Raw genomic sequence first — 23,903 nt, forward strand, 5'->3', positions numbered from 1 at the left:
AAAGCTGAAATGTCTTGAGTCACTAAGTATTCAACCCCTTTGCAATAGCAAAGATAAATAAGTTCAGGAGTAAAAATGTACTTAACAAGTCACATAATAAGTTGCATGGACTCACTCTGTGTGCAATAAGTGTTTAACATGCCTTTTAAATGACTATCCAATCTCTGTACCCCACACATACAATTATCTGAAACGTCACTCAGTCAAGCAGTGAATTTCAAGCACAGATTTAACCACAAAGACCAGAGGGTTTTCCAATGGTTCGCGAAGAAGGGCAGAAATTGGTAGATGTGTAAAATATATATATATTTTTTAAAGAGATATTGAATATCCCTTTGAGTATGGTGGTGTTAATAATTACACTTGTATCAATACACCCAATCACTACAAAGATACAGACGCCCTTCCTAACTCATTTGCCGGAGAGGAAGGAAACCGCTCAGGGATTTCACCATGAGCAGTGGTGTAAAGTACTTAAGTCAAAATACCTGAAAGTACTACTTAAGTCGTACTGGTGGACTCACTAAACAGTGTGAGTGTTGGAGCATGCCCCTGGCTGTCCATAAATAAATCAATAAAACAAGAAAATGGTACCATATGGTTTGCTTAATATAAGAAATTAGAAAGTGTTGATACATTTACTTTTGATAGTTAACTATATTTTAGTAATTACATTTATTTTACTTTTTAGACTTTTACTCAAGTAGTATTTTACTGGGTGACTTTCACTTTTATTTGAGTCGTTTTCCATTAAGATATCTTTACTTTTACTCAAGTATGGCAATTGGGTACTTTTTCCATGACTGACCATGAGGCCAATTGTGATATTAAAACAGTTACAGAGTTTAATGGCTTCGACAGGAGATAACTGAAGATGGATCAACAACATTGTATTTACTCCACAATGCTAACATACATGACAGATTTAAAATAAGAAAGCCTGTATAGAATAGACATATTCCAAAACATGCATACTCTTTGCAATAAGGCAAATTAATACTGCAGAAAATGTGGCAAACGTTTTGTCCTGAATACACATTTGCATGGGGAAAATCTAACACAACACATGACTGAGTACCACTCTTCATATTTTCAAGCATAGTGGTGGCTGCATCATGTTATGGGTATGCTTGTCATTAGCAGGAACTATGGAGTTTTTAGGATAAAAAATAAATGGAATAGAGTTAAGCACAAGAAAAATCCTAGAGTAAAACTTATTTCACCTTTCAGCAGGACAATTACCGAAAACACAAGGCCAAATATACACTGGAGTTGCTTACCAAGACGACATTGAATGTTCCTGAGTGGCATAGTTACAGTTTTGATTTAAATCGGCTTGAAAATCTATGGCAAGACTTGAAAATGGCTGTCTAGCAATGATCAACAACCAACTTGACAGCTTGAATATTTTTTTTAAAGAATAATGGGCAAATATTACACAATCTAGGTGTGCAAAGCACTTAGAGACTCACACTGTAATCGCTGCCAAAGTGATTATAACATGTATTGATTCAGGTGGCTGAATACTTATCTATTAAAGATAGTGTTTTATTTTCTATTAATATATTTAAAAAATTGACATTAGGGTATTTTGTGTAGCTCATTGACAGAAAACATAAATTAAATCCATTTCAATCCCACTTGTGGAGGAAGTCAAGGGTTGTGAATACTTTCTTAAGGCACTCTATATAGCAGAGAAAGACTTGCAGTCAGTTGTGCCAGAGAAAGAGCAAGTAAGTGTTTTCCTTGGCTCATGAACACTTAGTGGAGGAGATCCAATAGCAGTCAGCACTCCTGGTCAGGTAGACTGATGAGAAAGAATAATTAGTAATACAAACCACCTCATACCTACAAGTACAACTCACCTACAATTTGCCACTGACGTTTGAGGGCATGATAAGAGGGTGTACGTTCACGTTGTCTATATTGAAGGGCCCGAAATGAGAAAAGATGGGCTGGCCGCCAAATGCAGCTGTATTGTTAGTTGCTTACTGTACTGTATTGGATGTAAATGGCCTGCCGTAGGGCCCTGCATGGCAGTGACACCAGGTCTATAAATAAACCCCAGGCTGAGGCTGTGTCCCAAATGTCACCCTGTTACCTATATACAGTAGCGCACTACATTTGATCAGTGACCTATGGGCCCTGGTCAAAAGTAGGACACTACAAAGGGCATAGGGTGCCATTTGGGATGTAGGCTGAGTCCTCCAGGCTGACTGAAGGTCCCTCACACAGCCAGGCAGGCAGGCAGGCAGGCAGGGGAAGACAAAGGGTCTACACCAATGACTAATGAGACTGGCTGATCAGTTACCACAGAGGTTGACAGCTAAGGACCCTCTCTGTGGGAGAGGAGAAAAACGGGGAGGTACTGTATGTGACAAGGTGAGCCCAGGAGAGGCAGGTAGAGAGAAACTAGGATCCCTAAAGGAGCTTTCTACACTGTACAGGGAACAACCAACGATGATCAGAGGCTCACATTTATAGTTGTAGTGCAGTTGAGAATAGTGTTTAATTTGTCATTGGAGTAGTACATTTCTGGATCAAATCAAATTGTATTGGTCACATACACATGGTTAGCAGATGGTAATGCGAGTGTAGCGAAATGCTTGTGCTTCTAGTTCCGACAGTGCAGTAATATCTAACAAGTAATCTAACAAATTCACAACAACTACCTTATACACACAATGTAAGGGGATAGAATAAGAATATAAATATATGGATGTGCGATGGCCGTGAAGCAAATCAAATCAAATCAAATTTATTTATATAGCCCTTCGTACATCAGCTGATATCTCAAAGTGCTGTACAGAAACCCAGCCTAAAACCCCAAACAGCAAGCAATGCAAGTGTAGAAGCACGGTGGCTAGGAAAAACTCCCTAGAAAGGCCAAAACCTAGGAAGAAACCTAGAGAGGAACCAGGCTATGTGGGGTGGCCAGTCCTCTTCTGGCTGTGCCGGGTGGAGATTATAACAGAACATGGCCAAGATGTTCAAATGTTGATAAATGACCAGCATGGTCGAATAATAATAAGGCAGAACAGTTGAAACTGGAGCAGCAGCACGGCCAGGTGGACTGGGGACAGAAAGGAGTCATCATGTCAGGTAGTCCTGTGGCATGGTCCTAGGGCTCAGGTCCTCCGAGAGAGAGAAAGAAAGAGAGAAAGAGAGAATTAGAAAGAGCACATGTGGGGTGGCCAGTCCTCTTCTGGCTGTGCCGGGTGGAGATTATAACAGAACATGACCAAGATGTTCATAAATGACCAGCATGGTCGAATAATAATAAGGCAGAACAGTTGAAACTGGAGCAGCAGCACGGCCAGGTGGACTGGGGACAGCAAGGAGTCGTCGTGTCAGGTAGTCCTGGGGCATGGTCCTAGGGCTCAGGTCCTCCGAGAGAGAGAAAGAGAGAATTAGAGAACGCACACTTAGATTCACACAGGACACCGAATAGGACAGGAGAAGTACTCCAGATATAACAAACTGACCCTAGCCCCCCGACACATAAACTACTGCAGCATAAATACTGGAGGCTGAGACAGGAGGGGTCAGGAGACACTGTGGCCCCATCCAAGGACACCCCCGGACAGGGCCAAACAGGAAGGATATAACCCCACCCACTTTGCCAAAGCACAGCCCCCACACCACTAGAGGGATATCTTCAACCACCAACTTACCATCCTGAGACAAGGCTGAGTATAGCCCACAAAGATCTCCGCCATGGCACAACCCAAGGGGGGGCGCCAACCCAGACAGGATGACCACATCAGTGAATCAACCCACTCAGGTGATGCACCCCTTCCAGGGACGGCATGAGAGAGCCCCAGTAAGCCAGTGACTCAGCCCTGTAATAGGGTTAGAGGCAGAGAATCCCAGTGGAAAGAGGGGAACCGGCCAGGCAGAGACAGCAAGGGCGGTTCGTTGCTCCAGAGCCTTTCCGTTCACCTTCCAACTCCTGGGCCAGACTACACTCAATCATATGACCCACTGAAGAGATGAGTCTTCAGTAAAGACTTAAAGGTTGAGACCGAGTTTGCGTCTCTGACATGGTCAAGATGCATAGGCAAGGCCGAACACTCTAACCACTAGGCTACCTGCCACCCCTGAACAACAAGTTGAGTTATATGAGTTGAGTAATGTAGGATATGTAAACATTATTCAAGTGGCATTATTTAAAGTGACTAGTAATACCTTTATTAAATCCATTTATTAAAGTGGCCAGTGATTTGAGTCAGTATGTTGGCAGCAGCCTCTCTATGTTATTGATGGCTGTTTAACAGTCTGATGGCCTTGAGATAGAAGCTGTTTTTCAGTCTCTCGGTCCCAGCTTTGATGCACCTATACTGACCTTGCCTTCTGGATGATAATGGGGTGAACAGGCAGTGGCTCGGCTGGTTGTTGTCCTTAATGATCTTTTTGGCCTTCATATGACATCGGGTGCTGTAGGTGTCCTGGAGGGCAGGTCATTTGCCCTCGGTGATGTGTTGTGCAAACCATACTACCCTCTGGAGAGCCTTGCGGTTGAGGGCGGCGCAGTTGCCGTACCAGGCAGTGATACAGCCCGACAGGATGCTCTCAATTGTGCATCTGTAAAGGTTTGTGAGTGTTTTAGATGACAAGCCAAATTTCTTCAGCCTCTTGAGGTTGAAGAGGCGCTGGTTATACCTTCTTCACCACGCTGTCTGTGTGGGTGGACCCTTTTAGTTTGTCAGAGTGTGTACGCCGAGGAGCATAAAACATTCTACCTTCTCCACTACTGTCCAGTCGATGTGGATAGGGGGTGCTCCCTCTGCTGTTTCCTGAAGTCCACAATCATCTCCTTTGTTTTGTCGATGTTGAGTGAGAGGTTATTTTCCTGGCACCACACTCCAAGGGCCCTCACCTCCTCCCTGTAGGGTGTCTCGTCGTTGTTGGTAATAAAGCCTACCACTGTAGTGTCATCTGCAAACTTGATGATTGAGTTGGAGGCGTGCATGGCCACGCAGTCATGGGTGGACAGGGAGTACAGAAGATGACTGAGAATACACCCTTGTGGTGCCCCAGTGTTGGGGATCAGCGGGGTGGAGATGTTGTTTCCTACCTTCACCACCTGGGGGCGGCCCGTCAGAAATTTCAGACTCAGTTGCACAGAGCGGGGTCAAGACCCAGGGTCTCAAGCTTAATGGTGAGTTTGGAGGGTACTATGGTGTTCAATCCTGAGCTGTAGTCAATGAACAGCATTTATACATAGGTATTCCTCTTGTCCAGATGGGATAGGGCAGTGTGCAGTGTGATGGCGATTGCATAATCTGTGGCCTATTGGGGCATTAAGCAAATTGGAGTGGGTCTAGGGTATCAGGTAGGGTGGAGGCGATATGATCTTTGACTAGTCTCTCAAAGTTCTTCATGATGACAGAAGTGAGTGCTATGGGGCGATTGTCATTTAGTTCAGTTACCTTAGATTTCTTGGGAACAGGAAAAATGGTGGCCATCTTGAAGCATTTGGGAACAGGAGACTGGGATAGGGATTGATTGAATATGTCCGTAAACACACCAGCCAGCTGGTCTGCGCATGCTCTGAGGACGGCTAGGGATGCCGTCTGGGCCGGCAGCGCTGCGAGGGTTAACAGGTCTAAACATTTTACTCACGTCGGCCATGGAGAAGGAGAGTCTGCAGACTTTGGTAGCGGCCCGTGTCGGTGGCACTGTATTGTCCTCAAAGCGGGCAAAGAAGTTGTTTAATTTGTCTGGGAGCAAGACATCGATGTCCGCAACGGGGATGGTTTTCTTTTTGTAATCTGTGATTGTCTGAAGACCCTGCCACATACGTCTCGTGTTTGAGTCGTTCAATTGCGACTCTACTTTGTCTCTATACTGACGCTTGCTTGTTTGATTGCCTTGCGGAGGGAATAACTACACTTTTTGGATTCGGTCATGTTTCCAGTCGCCTTGCCATGATTAAATGCGGTGGTTCATGTTTTCAGTTTCAGTTTTGCTAAACCATCAATCTACGGTTTCTGGTTAGGGAAGGTTTTAATGGTCACAGTGGGTCCAACATCTCCAATGCACTTCCTAAAAAACTCACTCACCTAGTCAGCGCATACATCAATGTTGTTGTCTGAGGCTACCCGGAACATATCCCAGTCCACGTGATTGAAGCAATCTTGAAGCGTGGTATCCGATTGGTCAGACCAGCATTGGATAGACCTAAGCACTGGCGCTTCCTGTTTTAATTTCTGCCTACAGGAGAGGAGCAACAAGATAGAGGCATGGTCAGATTTTCCGAAGGGAGGGCGGGGGAGGGCCTTGTATGCATCACGGAAGTTAGAGTAGCAGTGGTCTAGTTCTTTGCTTGAGCGGGTACTACAATCAACGTGCTTGTAGAATTTAGGTAGCCTTGTTCTCAAATTAGCTTTCTCCAGCTACAATAAATGCAGCCTCAGGATATATGGTTTTCAGTTTACATAGAGTCCAGTGAAGTTCTTTCAGGGCCGTCGAGGGATCAGCTTGGGGGGGATATACACGGCTGTGACTATAATCAAAGAGAATTCTCTTGGGAGGTAATGAGGTTAGCATTTGATTGTAAGGAATGAGGTCAGCATTTGAATGTAAGGAATTCTAGGTCAGGTGAACGAAAGGACTTGAGTTCCTGTCATTTGTTATGATTACACCATGGGTCGTTAATCATGAGGCATACACCCCTGCCCTTCTTCTTACCAGAGAGGTGTTTATTTCTGTTGGTGCGACACATGAAGAAATCCGGTGGATGTACCGATTCTGACAACATATCCCGAGTGAGCCATGTTTCCGTGAAACAGAGAATGTTACAATCTCTGATGTTTCTCTGGAAGGCAACTTGTGCCCTAATTTCATCCACTGTGTTGTCTAGAGACTGGACAATGGTGACTAATATACTAAGAAGCTGTGGATGGTGTGCTCGCCTTCTAAGTCGGACCAGGAGGCCGCTCCGTCTGCCTCTCCTGTGGCGACAACGTTGTTTTGGGTCGGGCCTCTGGGATAAGATCCAAAGTCCAGGGTGGAGGTCCGAACAAAGGATCCGCTTTGGGAAAGTCGTATTCCTGGTCGTAATGTTCTTAAGTTGACGTAGCTCTTATATCAAATAGTTGTTCCTGGCTGTATGTAATAAGACTTAACATTTTCGGGCTAACAATGTAAGAAATAATACATTAAAAAGCAAATTTCTGCATATTTTCGTAAGTTCCGATTTGAAGCGAGGCAACCATCTCTGTCGGCGCCATATTTTTGGGGGATATACTGAAGAGTTTATGTAAAAGGGAAAATGTAGTTATCTGTAGAGTCTTGTCTCTGGATTGGGTTTCCAGGTTATGGTATGGAGCCAGACAATGATCTGAGAGACATGAGATCAGGGCTCAGGGTGGACAGCTGAATCTCACATTCTTTACCGGAGTCACTCACTAGCCTGTCCCACAATCTGTACCCCGCCACACTTTCCCCACCATCCACATACTCTACCCCATGCAGAGGGATCAATTGACTTTAAACATAGCTTGGGACCATTGGATATTACAATTAACAACATTATTTGATCATAAATCGAAAATACATCAATGGCCTCTACCTAAATTCACATGGCTGAATTCCAAGAAAACAACAACTGCTCTCAGGTAAAAATACATAAATATAAACATGTATATACATGATATACATTATATACAAAGGCACAAAAAGTAATGTATTTATTTTGACTGCATCACGAGTGAAATCCCTAAGAATTGGGCATGAGTGCATGGATAACCTCCAACACCTGAAGAGACAGTGTCCACTGGTGCCATTTGTTGTTGTTTAAATATTGACTGACACCCAATGATGCCACTAAGATTCCTGATGAGATGTTTCCATTTGCTCTGTTTAGCTTTGTATACTTTGATAAGGTCCACGCTTCCATTGGAGCTGGGGGTTAATGCTGTTGTGGCTGGGACAGGCGTCTGGACCACTTCTGTTGCCCAATTTCCAGCCCAATTCAGGGGGACAAAGGGAGAGTAGGCGCCTGGTAGTCCATGAGCACTCTCCATCATGTTGGGCTCTCAGTAAGAGACATGGAGACAATGCATTGAGAGGGCAAGGGGCAGGGGCACACAGAGGCTGGGGTGGAGGCAGAGAAATTGAGCCTGCCCTGGGGAGCAGGGTGTCCTTCTCCCAAGAGAGTAAAAGCCCCAGAGGCTGTGCGAGAGGCAGATTGCAGATCAATGAGAGAGAGGAGGAGTGGGTGTGAACCCGCATCTGTTTAATAAATCACTATGGAATCTGGGGTCTGTGGAGGCTCGGTGGGAGACAGTGTTAAAGGGCTGAGCTCCTCTGGACTGTGGATCACAGTGGAAGGCTATCTTCATCATCATCAGCAGTACATGTACTGTAGCAGCAGCACAATATCATTATCCTTTATCATCATCATTATGATTAGAATTCTCTTCAACAGGAGGAGAAGCAGAGATAATTTAGTAAATTATTAAAGTCACAACCATAATAATCCTCATCATTATCCCCTTGATTACAGTTCTGTTGGTCAATAACAACATATGCCTTCTGTGATGTAGTTTTCATCCATTTGTGTTAGCCTACTTAAAGGCAACACATGAACTTAATCATTTCAGCCAATTGACAGGCTAGGATTATGTTTATTGAATTACCTATAATTGCTTTGCCATACGATGTTAGGCCCATATGAGTTGGGGAAACTGACACCTGCAATTACTGTAAAGATTAACATGGCCGAAACACAGACCTTTAGATTGTGAATCATCTCACGGTCATCTAGCCATGCGTAGCGCAGCAGAGGGATTTGAAGTGGCAAGGTCAGAGCCTGCACAGATGTCGCTCCTGTCTCTTTAAGAATACATCCTCGCATCTGTAGCTGAGAGCTGTGTACGCAGTTGATTCAGCATGTGCGTCGGGTGCCATTCGTAAAGTGATGGTCTTTTATTTCAGGCACACATATAGAGATGCGAGCGGGAGCGCAACTTCTCCGACGAAGCTGTCTTGTTTATATTTTATAGATAAATATATTTACGTATCGATTTCTTGTTTTGCTGAGGACGTTTCGCTACAATATGATTTCATTATGATTTTGCGTGCATAATGTGCGGGGCGAAGTGAGGCGGCGATGTATTTCTTCGGGCAAAATTGTCACGGGGTCCGGAGAGCTGTTTTCAAAGAAGTTCTGTGTGGTCATTTTAACCGTTAGAAAAAACATCAGCTGAGCTTGTAGTAAGCACTGTAATTGTTTACCTTTGATACATTTGGATACTGAATGTGACTGAGGGTTGAAAACCAGTTTGGACATAGACCGACCTGTCACAACGCAAAAATGACCAACTACAAGAATATGGAGACACATACCACGCATGTCTTGCTATTGGCGGTATCAATCATCTGTACCGTCTTGGGTAAGAGAGAAACTACAATATGAACTCCTCCATCTTTTCAACTTTTACGTGTAGCCGATGCATCAAGTGCATGTAACTGCCAAAATAAAGGAAACACGTGCGTAAACTAGGTTTACAAGATACATTGAAAGTAGATGCTTCCACACAGGTTTGGTTCTTGAGTTAATTAAGCAATTAACATCCCAGCATGCTTAGGGTATATAAAAATGCCCAGTTGCCCATTATTTTGTCTACCATGGCTAGAAGAGATCTGAAACAGGTTCTCAAATGAGCATAGGGGGGGTTAGTGTGTGTGTGTGACCAGATCTCAACCCAATTGAACACTTATGGAAGATTCTGGAGTGGCCCTTGAGGCAGTGTTTTCCAACATCATCAACAAAACACCAAATGATGGAATTTATTGTGGCTGAATGTTTTTGCATCCCTCCAATAGAGTTCCAGACACTTGTAGAATCTATGCCAAGGCGCATTGTTCTGGTGGCTTGTGATGTCCCAGCACCCTATTAAGACACTATGTTGGTGTTTCCTTTATTTTGGCAGTTACCTGTAGGCTAGGCTAAGGAACAATGTTTTGATTGGGATTAATATTCAATGAAAAGTAATACAAGCTGTTGATTTCTCTTTATTTTTGTTTTACATTATATTTATCATTTTACAAGGCTATATCACAAGGATATGCATCACAAGGTTATGCAAATCACTGTATTACACTGCTTTTATCCAAAACATAGCTCTGTATTGTGGAGTGTATGGAATCACATGTGATTTTAAATCATTATTGTGAGTTATTTTTCATCAGTCAAAATACTTTTAAATTTTTAAATGGAACATTCAATATATTGTAAAGTCCTAAACATATTGAGAGGAAAAGAGTAATTAGACAAAATGTTACATTTGTAAATGAAAATGAATCTAAAGTTATTGCAAGCCAAAAATAAATTATATCAATGATAAAAAAGGAAACAGAAATTATTTTTCTTTTCAATTGACTATGTTCATGGCACTAGCTAGGTTTCCATTCAATTGGAGACAGATGTTCATGTGAATATTTTAAAATCTGCATAAAAACAATGGCACATTTTCCCAGCAGAGATGACTTGTTGCAGATAAAAGGCTGTGTGTGGTGACGTAGTGTACATAAAAATACATTTTGCCGTTAAATTCTCATGGGTCTCCATCAGGTATTGACACATGCGCTTTAAAGCTAATTTATCCTTGCTCTTGTAATATAGTACAGAGGGTGTGACGCAATTGTGCATCCTCCGAAGACTTGTGGCGACCAAATTGAGCTCCGTTCCGCATCGCCATTTCTATCCAAATTTTGTAACAACGTATAGCTACACATTGACATGATTGGGTGACGGTAGGTGGGGACGGGAGGTCCTGTATAACACAAACTCACTTCCTTGACAACAGCTCAGCAAAGTACAAGAAGTATGAATGCTCTGACTTCTGCGGAGGCTGCATCAAAGTAAATGCGGTATTTCATTTTTTTTAACCAGGCAAGTCAGTTAAGAACAAATTCTTATTTAGAATGACGTCCTACCCCGGCCAAACCCTAACGACACTGGGCCAATTGTGCGCCGCCCTATGGGACTCTCAATCACGGACGGTTGTGATACAGCCTGGAATCAAACCAGGGTCTGTAGTGACGCCTCTAGCACTTAGATGCAGTGCCTTAGACCGCTGTGCCACCCGGGAGCCCACTCAGGCTTGTAGTAATTATTTTGGTCCGACATGTACTTTACTCACATAAAAAGGTTGGATGGAAACCTGGTTACTTACAAGCAATCTTCTCTGCTTTGTTTGCAACTTTTCCTCACCCATGCTTGCATTTCTCAAGCTCTTCAAATCACATTTCTAAGGTTACAATATTTCTTTCCCCAGCGCTTTAATTTTTAAATTTCTCTGTTGGGTTTAGAAGGGAGCGAATTAAATTGGATACTGTTGGTCAATACATTTTGGAATGAGAGTTCAGCAACCACTCCCACAGAACGCATCATCAACGCTGTCATCCTCTACCAAGCTACATCACTTGCTGTACTGCGGAACAGTAGTGCTCCGCAAGCGGGAGTGAAAGACACTGCCCAGCTTGCAGAGCATATGTCGTGTTTAAGACAACTGGGAATAAAAATAAATACAATGTTTTCAACTCAGAATTCGAGGTTAGAAACTCTGACTTTCCAACCAGATGGTCACTACTAATATTACAAGCTATTTTTCATGTAGGCTGCCATCCTACTCAAAATAAAATCAAGTGGGATGGAACAAATTGGCCATAGCTACTGCAGGTGACATGTGACCATACAGCTGAGCAGAGTGTAGGAGGGAGGGTCCAAGGTGTGAGAAGTGTGCAGAAGGGCATGAGACAAAGGAATGTGTAGTATTGGGGAAAGTAATGGAATGTGTTAATTGTAAGGGTGCCCATGGAGCTGGGGATCAGAAATGTCCCGTGTGAGAGAGGCAGGTTTAGGTTTCCAGTGTTTGAGTAGTGCAGAAGTTGTCATATACAGAGGCAGTAAAGATGGGTTAAGGGGAAGGAGTGGTGAGAGTAGTAGAGATTTACCAGTACAGGGGGATAGGCCAAAAAGTGATATATGTTTCATTAAGATTGGAGTTATAGCAATGGTTATCAACTGTACTGCAGGGATGGAACGGAAGTCGCAGAAAATTGAGGTTGAGTTGGTAGCTGCAGAGAGGTATTTAGGTGTGCGAGACTTGACATCAGAAGAGTTACAGGGTGTGTTAAGGGGTGGTGGCATGAGGTAGGAATAAATACATTTAATTAGTGGAGTAGGGTGGTGTTCATTTTATTTTATATAATTTTGAAATTAGTGAGTGTAGTGTTAGATGGTAGGGTATTTATTTAGTACATTTTTATTTTTCAAGCAAAGTATAAGGGAGTTGTACTCCAGTCTAGTAGGTGGCGGTAATGTAACAAATTGGATGCCAACCGCCGTTAAACCTCATAGAAGAAGACCATACAGCTGCCCAGTGGGAAGCACCTCGATGCATCACCGGTGCACTGGTCATTCACACTGTCTCGACGTGCTTCCTGTGAGCAGAAACGTTAGCTAAATAATTGGCATGTTACGGTGAAATACATGGTGATTAAAGTGAATTATCCCTTTACCTTGTTGACAGCTTTGCACACTCTTGGCATTCTTTCAACCAGCTTCATGAGGTAGTCACCTGGAATGCATTTCAATTAGCAGGTGTGCCTTCTTAAAAGTTAATTTATGGAATATATTTTCTCAATGCGTTTCAGTGTTGTTACAAGGTAGGGGTGTATACAGAAGATAGCCCTATTTGGTTAAAGACCAAGTCCATATTATGGCAAGAACAGCTCAAATAAGCAAAGAGAAATGACAGAGATGAAGGTCAGTCAACACGGAACATTTCAAGAACTTTGAAGATTTCTTCAAGTGCAGTCGCAAAAACCATCAAGCGCAATGATGAAACTGGCTCTCATGAGGACTGCCACAGGAAAGGAAGACCCAGAGTTACCTCTGCTGCAGAGGATAAGTTCTTTAGAGTTACCAGCCTCAGAAATTACAGCCCAAATAAATGCTTCAAAGAGTTCAACTATTTTTTTTATTTACATTTTTTTAACTAGGCAAGTCAGTTAAGAACAAATCCTTATTTTCAATGACAGCCTAGGAACAGTGGGTTAACTGCCTGTTCAGGGGCAGAACAACAGATTTTGTACCTTGTCAGCTCAGGGATTTGAACTTGCAACCTTTCGGTTACTAGTCCAATGCTCTAACCACTAGGCTATCCTGCCCAACATTAACTGGTCAGAGGAGATTGTGTGAATCAGGCCTTCATGGTCGAATCGCTGCAAGGAAACCACCAATAAGGGGCCAAACTTGAACAATCGACATTCGACCGGTGGAAATATGACATTTGGTCTCGAGTGCAAATTGGAGATTTTTGGTTCCAACCGCCTTGTCTTTGAGAGACACGGTGTGGGTGAACAGATTATCTCCACATGTGTATTTCCCACTGTAAAGCATGGAGGAGGAGGTGTTATGGTATGGGGGTGCTTTGCTGGTGACATTGTCTGATTTATTTAGAATTCAAGGCACACTTAACTAGCATGGCTACCACAGCGTTCTGCAGCGATACGCCATCCCATCTGGTTTGGGCTTAGTGGGACTATCATTTGTTTTTCAACATGACAATGACTCAACACACCTCCAGGCTGTGTAAGGGCTATTTGACCAAGAAGGAGAGTGATGGAGTGCTGCATCAGATGACCTTTCATCCATAATCCCCTGACCTCAACCAAATCAAGATGGTTTGGGATGAGTCGGACCGCAGACTTAAGGAAAAGCAGCCAACAAGTGCTCAGCATATGTGGGAACTCCTTCAAGACTGTTGGAAAAACATTCAAGGTGAAGCTGGTTGATAGAATGCCAAGAGTGTGCAAAGCTGTCATCAAGGTAAAGGGCGACTATTTGAAGAATCTCAAATGTAAAATATATTTTGATTTGTTTAACACTTTTTTGGTTAATACATGATTCCATATGTGTTATTTCATCATTTTGATGTCTTCACTATTATTCTACAATGTACAAAATATTACAATTTAAGAAAAATCCTTGAATGAGTAGGTGTTCTAAAACTTTTGACCGGTATTGTAGTTTGTTTTAGGCTTTCAATACTTTTGATGAATTTTTGTTTACAATATTAATTTGTTTCCTCAATACTTTTTGAACAGTATATTTATTTATTTTCATTTAAAAATCCCAAAGTTTTGTGACTCATGAAAAATCACTTACAATTCTTTCTTTAATCAAATGTGATGCCATAGGCGTGCGTGTGTGTGCATGCTTTCATGCATTTGTGCGTGCCTGTGTGTAATTGACATTCTATCCCCCAGGCACCCCTCCCAACAAACTCTTTTTAAGTCGCTGTCAGATCTCACTGGTGCCATATGGTATGAAGTGTATTGAGTGAGAGGCTTCACACATCTTGAGTTCTATTATGCATGTTTCCACCAGAAGTATTGTGTTGACACTGACAGGGACTCACATCAGACTCATAGGACATCAATGCAGCTGCCTGAGTCACTGTGAGCATCTATGTCATAGGCTACTGTAGGACCTCAAGAATTCCTATGATCCTTTGAGAGACTGGCAATCCTATGATGAAAGGATAAGTACTATAATATTTGAAAATAATGACCCTGAGACAGGATGATTGATGTCAAAAACATGAACTACTCAGGTACAATTGAAACCACAGTCATGTTTTTTTTAAACAAGCTTTTACTTTAAAGACACAAATGATAGACACTTGTGTACTACAGGGGTGCATGTAAGACAATGATGCATCATCATGTTAGCAGCAGTGGTCTTGGTTGACTTTGGTCTCCACATTTAGAGTCAGTTTCTGAAATCAGTACTACCTTACTTTATTGTGAGAACAGGGCTGTTAATGCATGGTCTCCATTCTCTCTCTGGTATCCATCAATACGCCAATACCTTCCTAAATTGTTTTTGAACTTGAGTGTTGCATGTGTCCTCCTAAGTCTCTGTTTGATTGCGTGAAAAAGAGGGATCCTCCACAAATTGCATTCGATTGAAGGCAGATTGAGCAAGACAGAGTTGCCAGCTCTAACAACTTAACATATTGATTGCAGTCTCAGCACTTAACTTGCCTCACCAGAGTGTTTCACACGCACAGACTGATCAATCTGATTCAGGTTGGAATTAAATTGTTTTACTCCATGTATTGACAAATCACTGCTATTTCAATGAAGTTAAGTTGAATAAATTCAGAGCACTTGTTGTGCTTGGAGTTCTACTAATCCAATGCTAAACACCCTTCTGAAGGCGACAGTTAATGGAATAGCCAACAGAGATATCTGTCCAAATCCTCCTCCCCCTGGTTACTTAGCTAGTGAAACATCATGGCTGCAGGTTCACCCAAAGCCTCTCAGAACTGCACTTAATGAAAATGGTCTCTGGTCTGGATGATGAAACCACAAGAACAGTGTCTGCTCACAGTCTACTACTGTAGTACACAGCCTGGCTTGAGTCATATCACTGAATAATGTCCTGCTTCTGGGACATTCTGATGACATCACTGAGATGAGTCATGGGCAGTAAGGGCAACTGCCAGGCAAAGGCACTATCTCAGATGGGAACTATATGAGACTGTAGCACACACACAGACCACTTGACTTTTTCCACATTTTGTTACATTACAACCTTGTTATAAAATGGATTAAATACCCCCCCCCTCCCCATGACAAAGCAAAGATAGATTTTTTTTAATCCCTTATTTACATAAGTAATCAGACCCTTCGCTATTAGACTCGAAATTGAGCTCAGGTGCATCCTGGCACCATCCCTACAGTGAAGCATGGTGGTGGCAGCATTATGCTTTGGGGATGTTTTTCAGCTGCAGGGACTGGGACACTAGTCAGGATCGAGCGATGGGTGAAGGGAGCAAAGTACAGAGAGATCCTTGATGAAAACTTGCTCCAGAGCGCTCAGGAACTCAGACTGGGGCGAAGCACACAGCCAAGACAACGCAGGAGTGGCTTCGGGACAAGTTGAGTGGCCCAGCCAGAGCCCGGACTTGAACCTGATCGAACATCTCTGGAGAGATCTGAAAATAGCTGTACAGTGACATTCCCCAGCTCCTGACAGAGCTTTAAAGGATCTGCAGAGAGTAATGGGATAAACTCCCCAAATACAGGTGTGCCAAGCTTGTAGCGTCAAACACAAGAAGACTCGAGGCTGTCATCACTGCCTAAGGTGATTCAGCAAAGTACTGAGTAAAGGGTCTAAATACTTCTGTAAATATAATATTAAAGTTTTTTTTATTTGTAATACATTTGCAAAATTTCTAAAAACCTGATTTTGCTTTGTCATTGTAGGGTGTTGTGTGTAGATGGATACAAAAAAAATACATATTTAGAATTAGGCTGTAACGTTGCAAAATGTGGACAAAGTCGAGAGCGTCTGAATACTTTCCGAATGCACTGTAACACACGAGTCAATGGAACACTACAAGTTGAAGACTGAGAACATTACTTGAGTGTGCCCTTCAAAGACCATTTGACAGTGTGCCAAGAGTAACCAAACTTTTTTCCTTATGACTCTCGAATGCTTCTCAAGGGCTTTTGGGTCCATTGCATTATGTAAATGATACAAGAAGTGAAATCTTAATGAATAAATCTCAGTGGATAGCAACCAGCCCCCAAGGTAAGCAGCCCCTACAAATTTGTGTGGTGGTGGCCAAGTGTATCCTTATTTGCCAGCTACATTATTACCCAACAGGTACACTCTGTCTCTCCGGATTTTTGTATACTGCGAAAAATATAGGAAACAGGGTCTGGGGTGTAGCATCTCTGTTTTGAGGAGTGTTGTGTTCCCAGCGCCGACCTAGAGGGGTACTCTTACCCTGAACAACAACAGGATTTGAAGACAAGCAGGACATAGTTCTCCCTCTGGTTTTGTTGTTTTCACACCATGTTAGCATGACGGGGGTACACTTATGCCCTTGGGGAAGAAAGACACTGACGCATGCTTAATATTTGTAAATATTAATTAATGAAAGAAGCCCAATTACGTAATGTCATAGCTAGCAGCCATAGGCCAAATATAGCCTTGATCAACAGGGCTGTAAAGATGGGGCTTGATCTTCCCCTAAGCTTTTCTCCTGCTAACTCTGCCTGCTTAGTAAGACAGAAGTGTATGAGAAGCCATGAGCCAATATGTGGGTGGGTGTCTGAAGTTGCAATTAGGGCCAATTCAATAGCTTGTCTATCAGATAGTTCTAGGCCTATTTTGCTGTCACTCTCTGACAGGGCTTGGTTGCTTGCTCTGCTGTGGATGTTTCATGTTATCCATGAATAGCTTTTACTATCTTAATAAATCTACAGTGTATGATGATGGATGTTATTTAGACTCATCATCCTTGCATAATGAGTTAAACATTATCTATAAAATGATTAGCTCTTTGGACTCCGTCTCACAGTATGCGAGTTGTAGATGTAAATGGTATTGTAGTTGTGTTACTACATCAAGGTTAGTGCTTTATTAACCTAACGAGGGGATAGTGTCAGCTTCATTCTGGGAATCTGCACAACATCTATCATGAGGTATGACCATAACAGGAGCTAGATATTTGCTTTAAGTTTCTTTCCTACCAGAGATACAGGAAACTTTACAGTGCTCCAGACAGATTCACTGTTACTCTGTACACAACCTTCACTGCTGCGTGGAGATATCCTTGAGAGGCTGGTAGAGAGTGATCACCTTGTTTGAGGCCAACAGCCTCTCATTCAATAGGCCCCTCCCTCTGGAAGACACTTCAAGGTTGCCCACAATTCAGTCTTATGAACAACCCAGACTCCTGCTCTGGCATTTGATAGCGCTGGAAGCTTCTTCTGTGTGGCGTGTGTTGAGTGAGTAAAGGAATAGTCTGATTGTGAAGTGGGTGTATGTACATTATTTCTCCAGTGTGTAGTATTACAATAATGACACAAACCTTGCATAACTACTTATTGGATCAACACAGATGGGAGCATTTTGTGACATAGCACAGATTTAAGATTTAGCTCTGTTCTGTGTTTATTCATTTATGTGGACATTTGGATTCAGGAATATGCACTTCCCTTAGCTGTTCACCCTTAGTGTGTTTAATTTTGTTAGTTCATTTGGAAACAAGGATTGACCTAGAATTATAATTTGGGGCAAGTCAAGTCACACCAAAGCATTTTAAAGAATTCCATATGCACATTGAACCCTCTGAGGACCCACCATGCTATTTATTTCATGTGGTTGAATGCTATCCAGGCCAAATGGGCCATGAGTATTAGCTGAATGTTTGTACCGCTTTATAAAAGCCTCCAATATCGGCAAATACGTGTTTTTCTCTGTCACAAACATGGTTGGTTGCTCATGTTTCTCTCTTTGAAAGGTGCACTCAACTGCCACCCACAATCTTCTTGTCATAAACCAAACATTGCCTGATTACACATCAAAGCAGCCTTACAACGTGACCCAAATTAACTACCCTCCAGTGCATGACTCCCTGTCTTTCACTAAAAGATCCCATGGCACTTATCGTAAGAGTAGGGGTGTTAACCCTGGTGTCCTGGCTAAATTCCCAATCTGGCCCTCATACCATCATGGCCACCTAATCATCCCCAGCTTCCAATTGACTCTTTCATCCCCCTCCTCTCCCCTGTAACAAACTCCCCAGGTTGTTGCTGTGAATGATAATGTGTTCTCAGTCAACTTACCTGGTCAAATAAGGGTTCAATAAAAAAATGGAAATACTTTATAACATTGACTGAAATAGTACTCATACAACTATGTCATGTTTCAAAAGGATTTCTTTATCCAGATGAAGGGTCCTGCTATGGGATCCCCAATGGCTCCTAACTATGCAAATATGTATGTGCGTTACATGGAGAAACAGTCAATTATCAATCCTCTCAGAAATGATTTGGGCACTGTACATTGATGATATTTTAGTTCTATGGAGGTGTGATGCAGAACAGATCTAGGCATTCCATGATTTTCTTAACGCTGGTTCTGACAACCTGAGATTTACTTTACAATCTAACACATCAAATCAGTTTCCTTGATCTTTTGATTATTTGTGAGGTTAATGTTCTATACACAGATTTTTACAAGAAACCCACTGGCTGTATCAGTTTGTTGAAGGCTGATAGCTGTCGCCCTCAACCCTTGAAAAACAGTTTGCCCTACAGCCAGTTCTGTCGAATCAAAAGAATTTGCAAAAAACAATCACACTTCGACAGAAACATGGTGGCGATGCAAAGACATTTCTATGAAAGGGGTTACAGAAATGGTCAGATCAATACTGCCATTGAGGAAATCCAAAACAAATCGAGTCAAGATCTCTTTCAAGGACAGTTTCGCAAAAATAACCATTCTTGCGTTCTCACTACACACTAAGTGCTCTGAACAAATTAAGGAAATCGTTCACAAACATTGACACATGATAAGAACTGATGACCGTATCGGTAATGTGGTTTTGAAATCTCCCTTGGTTTTATTCTCGCAGGGCAGAAATCTCAGAGATCAATTGATGAACTCTGATTTACCACACCAAAATACGTCCGCACAACATCTCAATTGTTCAATGAGATGGCCCTTACAAATGTAAGGAAAACAATCAAAACAATAACACCAATCAAAGGTGTTATTACATGCTCCACTAAGGCAGTTATTTATCTTATTTGTCCTTCTGGTAAAAATCATGTGAACTAAAAGAAAGAATCTCTGAGCATCGTAGCACCATTAGGTGCAAAAACTCAACGTACTCAGTTGCTGCCCACTTTTTGGAAGGAAACCACCCTATTTTGTCCCTTCGTTGTATCGGCATAGAACACATCACACTCCCTAGGAGAGGGGGAGACTTTTACAATATGTTGTTTAAAATGAGAGGCCGACCTGGATCTTTAATTTAATAATAATAATAATATATGCCATTTAGCAGACGCTTTTATCCAAAGCGACTTACAGTCATGTGTGCATACATTCTACGTATGGGTGGTCCCGGGGATCGAACCCACTACCCTGGCGTTACAAGCGCCATGCTCTACCAACTGAGCTACAGAAGGACCCTTCGGTCTCAACGTAGAGTTTGATCTGAAGCCATTCCTGTGATTTTTGCTATCCATTGTACATTATATTATGTTTTGTAGGCCTATATGATGTAGCCTAATTGTATCTATGATCATATGTTATCCATTCATGCTTTTTATATGTACTGTTGATATTTGTAAATTGACCAATGAAATCAGGGCCCAGCTGTCAACATTGGAAATACATTTATTGCATCTGAGTGTGCGGCTTTCCTTTTTCTTCATAAAGCAAACATCCTGATTATACACTGAACAGAAATATAAACGCAACATGCAACAATTTCAAAAATGTTACTGAGTTACAGTTCATATAAGGAGATGAGTCAATTGAAATAAATTCATTAGGCCCGAAATTATCGATTTCACATGACTGGGAATACAGATATGCATCTGTTGGTCACAGATACCTTAAAAAAAGGTAGGGGCCGTGGTTCAGAAAATCAGTCAGTATTTGGTGTGACCACCAACAAATTTCCTTAGATTTGATCATGCTGTTAATTGTGGCCTGAGGAATGTTATCCCACTCCTTTGGGAAGCTGCTGGATATTGGCAGGAACTGGAACACGCTGTCAATTTAGAGCTTCCCAAACTTGCTCAATGGATGACATGTCTGGTGAGTAAGCAGGCCATGGAAGAACTGGGACATTTTCAGCTTCCAGGAATTGTGTACAGATTCTTGCAGCATGGGGCTTCGATTTATAATGCTGAAACGTGAAGTGATGGCAGCAGATGAATTGCATGGCAATGGGCCTCGAGATCTCATCACGGTATCTCTGTGCATTCAAATTGCCATCGATAAAATACAATTGTGTTCATTGTCTGTAGCTTAAGCCTGCCCATACCATAACCCCACTGCCACCATGGGGCACTCTGTTCATAACGTTGAGATCAGCAAACCGCTTGCCCACACGACGCCATACATGCGGTCTGCCATCTGCTCAGTACCGTTGAAACTGGTATTCATCCGTGAAGAGCACACTTCTACAGTGTGCCGGTGCCCATGGAAGGTGAGCATTTGCCCACTGAAGTCGGTTACGACGCCGAACTGCAGTCAGGTCAAGACCCTGGTGATGACGACAGGCACGCAGATGAGCTTCCCTGAGTTGGTTTCTGACAGTTTGTGCAGAAATTCTTTGGTTGTGCAAAGCCCACAGTTTCATCAGCAGTCCTGGTGGCTGGTCTCAAACTATCCCGCAGGTGAAGTAGCCAGATGTGGAGGTCCTGTGCTGGCGTGGTTACACGTGGTCTGCGGTTGTGAGGCCGGTTGGACGTACTGCCAAATTCTCTTAAATGACGTTGGAGGCGGCTTATGGTAGATAAATTCAGTTCTCTGTCAACAGCTCTGGTGGACATTCCTGCAGTCAGCATGCCAATTGCACACTCCCTCAACTTGAGACATCTGTGGCATTGTGTTGTGTGACACAACTACACATTTTAATGGCCTTTTATTGTCCCCAGCACAAGGTGCACCTGATCATGCTGTTTAATCAGCTTCCTGATATGCCACACCTGTCAGGTGGATGGATTATATTTCCAAAGGTGATGTATGGAACATTTCTGGGATCTTTTATTTCAGCTCATGAAACATGGGACCAGCACTTTACATGTTGCATTTTATATTTTTGTTCAGTGTACGTCAAAGCATCTTCTGAGAGAACAGGTGTTGTGATGCCCTTGGTGCCACAGAGTTTGCATGGATGATACACTTGTCACAGGAGTTTGCTTTTGTCACAGGATTGTGCTGCTTTTGGTTGTCACACAGCCAGATAAAGGTGTTTGCCTTTCAACTATGGCTGAGCTGTCTGCTATTCCCCAACAAAATTATAAAACACATAAGCTTTATGGCCTGGCCTGTTGCTCCTGCTATGATGTAAGTACCCATAGCTCTCAGTAATCCCAGAGAATGGCATTATGGGAAAGCAGCAGAGACTCTCTATTGTCTGATTTAACTTCTTGTGGGGGAACTCAGCCAAATATGCAGATCAAGTCCCAGCATCTGTGAACCATAGGGGAGATGAGACTGGTCATAACAACAACTCAGCTGGAATTGTATTAGAGTTGAAAAAGGGAAAGAGCGATGGAATGTGTCATGATGAAGGCTGCAGAGAGATGAGTCGAGAGGGGAATAGTTTAAACTGTGCAATAATATTTTCAAATGTTCGTTTTTTTCTGTTGCCTTGCTTTTTGTCGTTATGAAAGCAATGAGAGAGATTGAATGTGCTACAGCTCATCTGATATTACAAACACTCATCCGCATCCTGCATTAGTATTAGCTGCCCTCGTGTGTAACCTGTGGGTTTTAGCTGGTACAGCTACCGTGGTGGGATTGTTGTTTGGGTGTTTTCCTCAGGTTCATGGCATGTTGGTCAGTGTTTCTGATGTGCATCAAATGAGGTCATAAAAAAAAATCTGCTTACAGCTAAAAGCTTGGATTTATACACACTTTTCAGATGTAACGACTCTAGTGTAGAAGCCAGCATGTACAGTGAGCTCCAAAAGTGAAATGATAAAATAATTAAGGTTTAAGTGTAGACTGTCGGCTTTAATTTGAGTGTAATGACATCCGTATCGGGTTAACCGTTTAGAAATGATAGCACTTTCTGTACATAGTCCCCCCCCATTTTAAGGTACCAAAAGTATTGGGACAAATTCACTTATTTGTGCAATAAAGTAGTCAAACGTTTTTACTATTTGGTCCCATATTCCTAGCACGCAATGAGGTGCGTAGAGTCCAGTAGAGCACTTCATTATTTCACAAGCTTTCAACTTACCTGACTTCGTTGTTAAAGTATATAAAAAACATTACATATCAATCCCGTTCACAGGGTTGGTTAACTCTTGAGGTTCCTCGTGTCTCCACCGAATTACTGTAGGTAAATACACTTTTAGTTTTAACGCATCTCATTGCTGGAACCAACTGCAAAATACACTGCAATTGGACGCTCTGATGCCGCTTGGGCAAATTAAAATATTGATTGTGAAACTATTTTCTGAGGAATGTGCCTGTTTTTCTTGATTGTTGTGCTGTATTTTAGTTTTGTTAATCTGATTTTGATTTGATTGTTCTATTAATTGTATGTACAGGTCTCCCTTGCGAAAGAGACTGTCTGGTTTCAATGGTGACTCCTTTTTTAAATGAAGGTAAAAATTAAATAAAACAATTTAAAATGCACTTATTTAATTTTTAAATTATTTTTATTTTTATTATTCATAATACAAAAATCAACTTACATTGCTACACCAAACATGTATTAACAATGCTCAAACATACAAAAAATATAATTAAAATAAACAATTTAAGTGCAATTATATTCACTCTGAAAATATCTTATTATAATGATTCATGAAGATGTTATTCTTTTTGTTATTCACTAGGGTTAGTGTTTTAATAAGATAATTAAATTCAATCAGAAAAATTGGTAATTTTGGTTTAGAATTTAGGAATTTTTGTTTGTGTATAAAGTATTTGGCAACAAGAATAAAAAAAATTAACAATCATTTCAGTGGTTTTGTTATCATTGCAATAGTAACATATATTATATATGGTATGTTAAAATTATAGGCAGTGTTCATAATGGTAAATAAGTACTTTGCAAGGTTTTCCCAAAATTCAGACACAAATTTACATTCAAAGAACAAGTGAGATAGATTTTCACCTTTTTCACAGAAAACACAGATTTTATTTTACCTTTATTTAACTAGGCAAGTCAGTTAAGAACAAATTCTTATTTTCAATGACGGCCAAGGAACAGTAGGTTAACTGCCTGTTCAAGGGCAGAACGACAGATTTTGCACCTTGTCAGCTCGGGGGTTTGAACTTGCAACCTTCCGGTTACTAGACCAATGCTCTAACCACTAGGCTA

General features: G+C 41.9%; 1 protein-coding gene across 6 annotated transcripts in view; it reads left to right on the top strand.

Moving 5' to 3' along the window:
• Positions 1-8,890: 8,890 nt before the first annotated feature.
• The window catches only part of LOC124005774 (roundabout homolog 2-like), a 53,602-nt gene continuing 38,589 nt past the window's right edge, over positions 8,891-23,903 (top strand). For all 6 annotated transcript variants that reach the window (XM_046315298.1, XM_046315301.1, XM_046315303.1 and 3 more), the window contains exon 1: positions 8,891-9,401. In XM_046315298.1, coding sequence (XP_046171254.1) covers positions 9,323-9,401 — 79 coding nt within the window. In that variant the 5' untranslated portion in view covers positions 8,891-9,322. The remainder of the gene's footprint in view (positions 9,402-23,903) is intronic.

Source organism: Oncorhynchus gorbuscha, linkage group LG19 (assembly GCF_021184085.1).
Source record: "Oncorhynchus gorbuscha isolate QuinsamMale2020 ecotype Even-year linkage group LG19, OgorEven_v1.0, whole genome shotgun sequence".
Taxonomy (NCBI): Eukaryota; Metazoa; Chordata; class Actinopteri; order Salmoniformes; family Salmonidae; genus Oncorhynchus; species Oncorhynchus gorbuscha.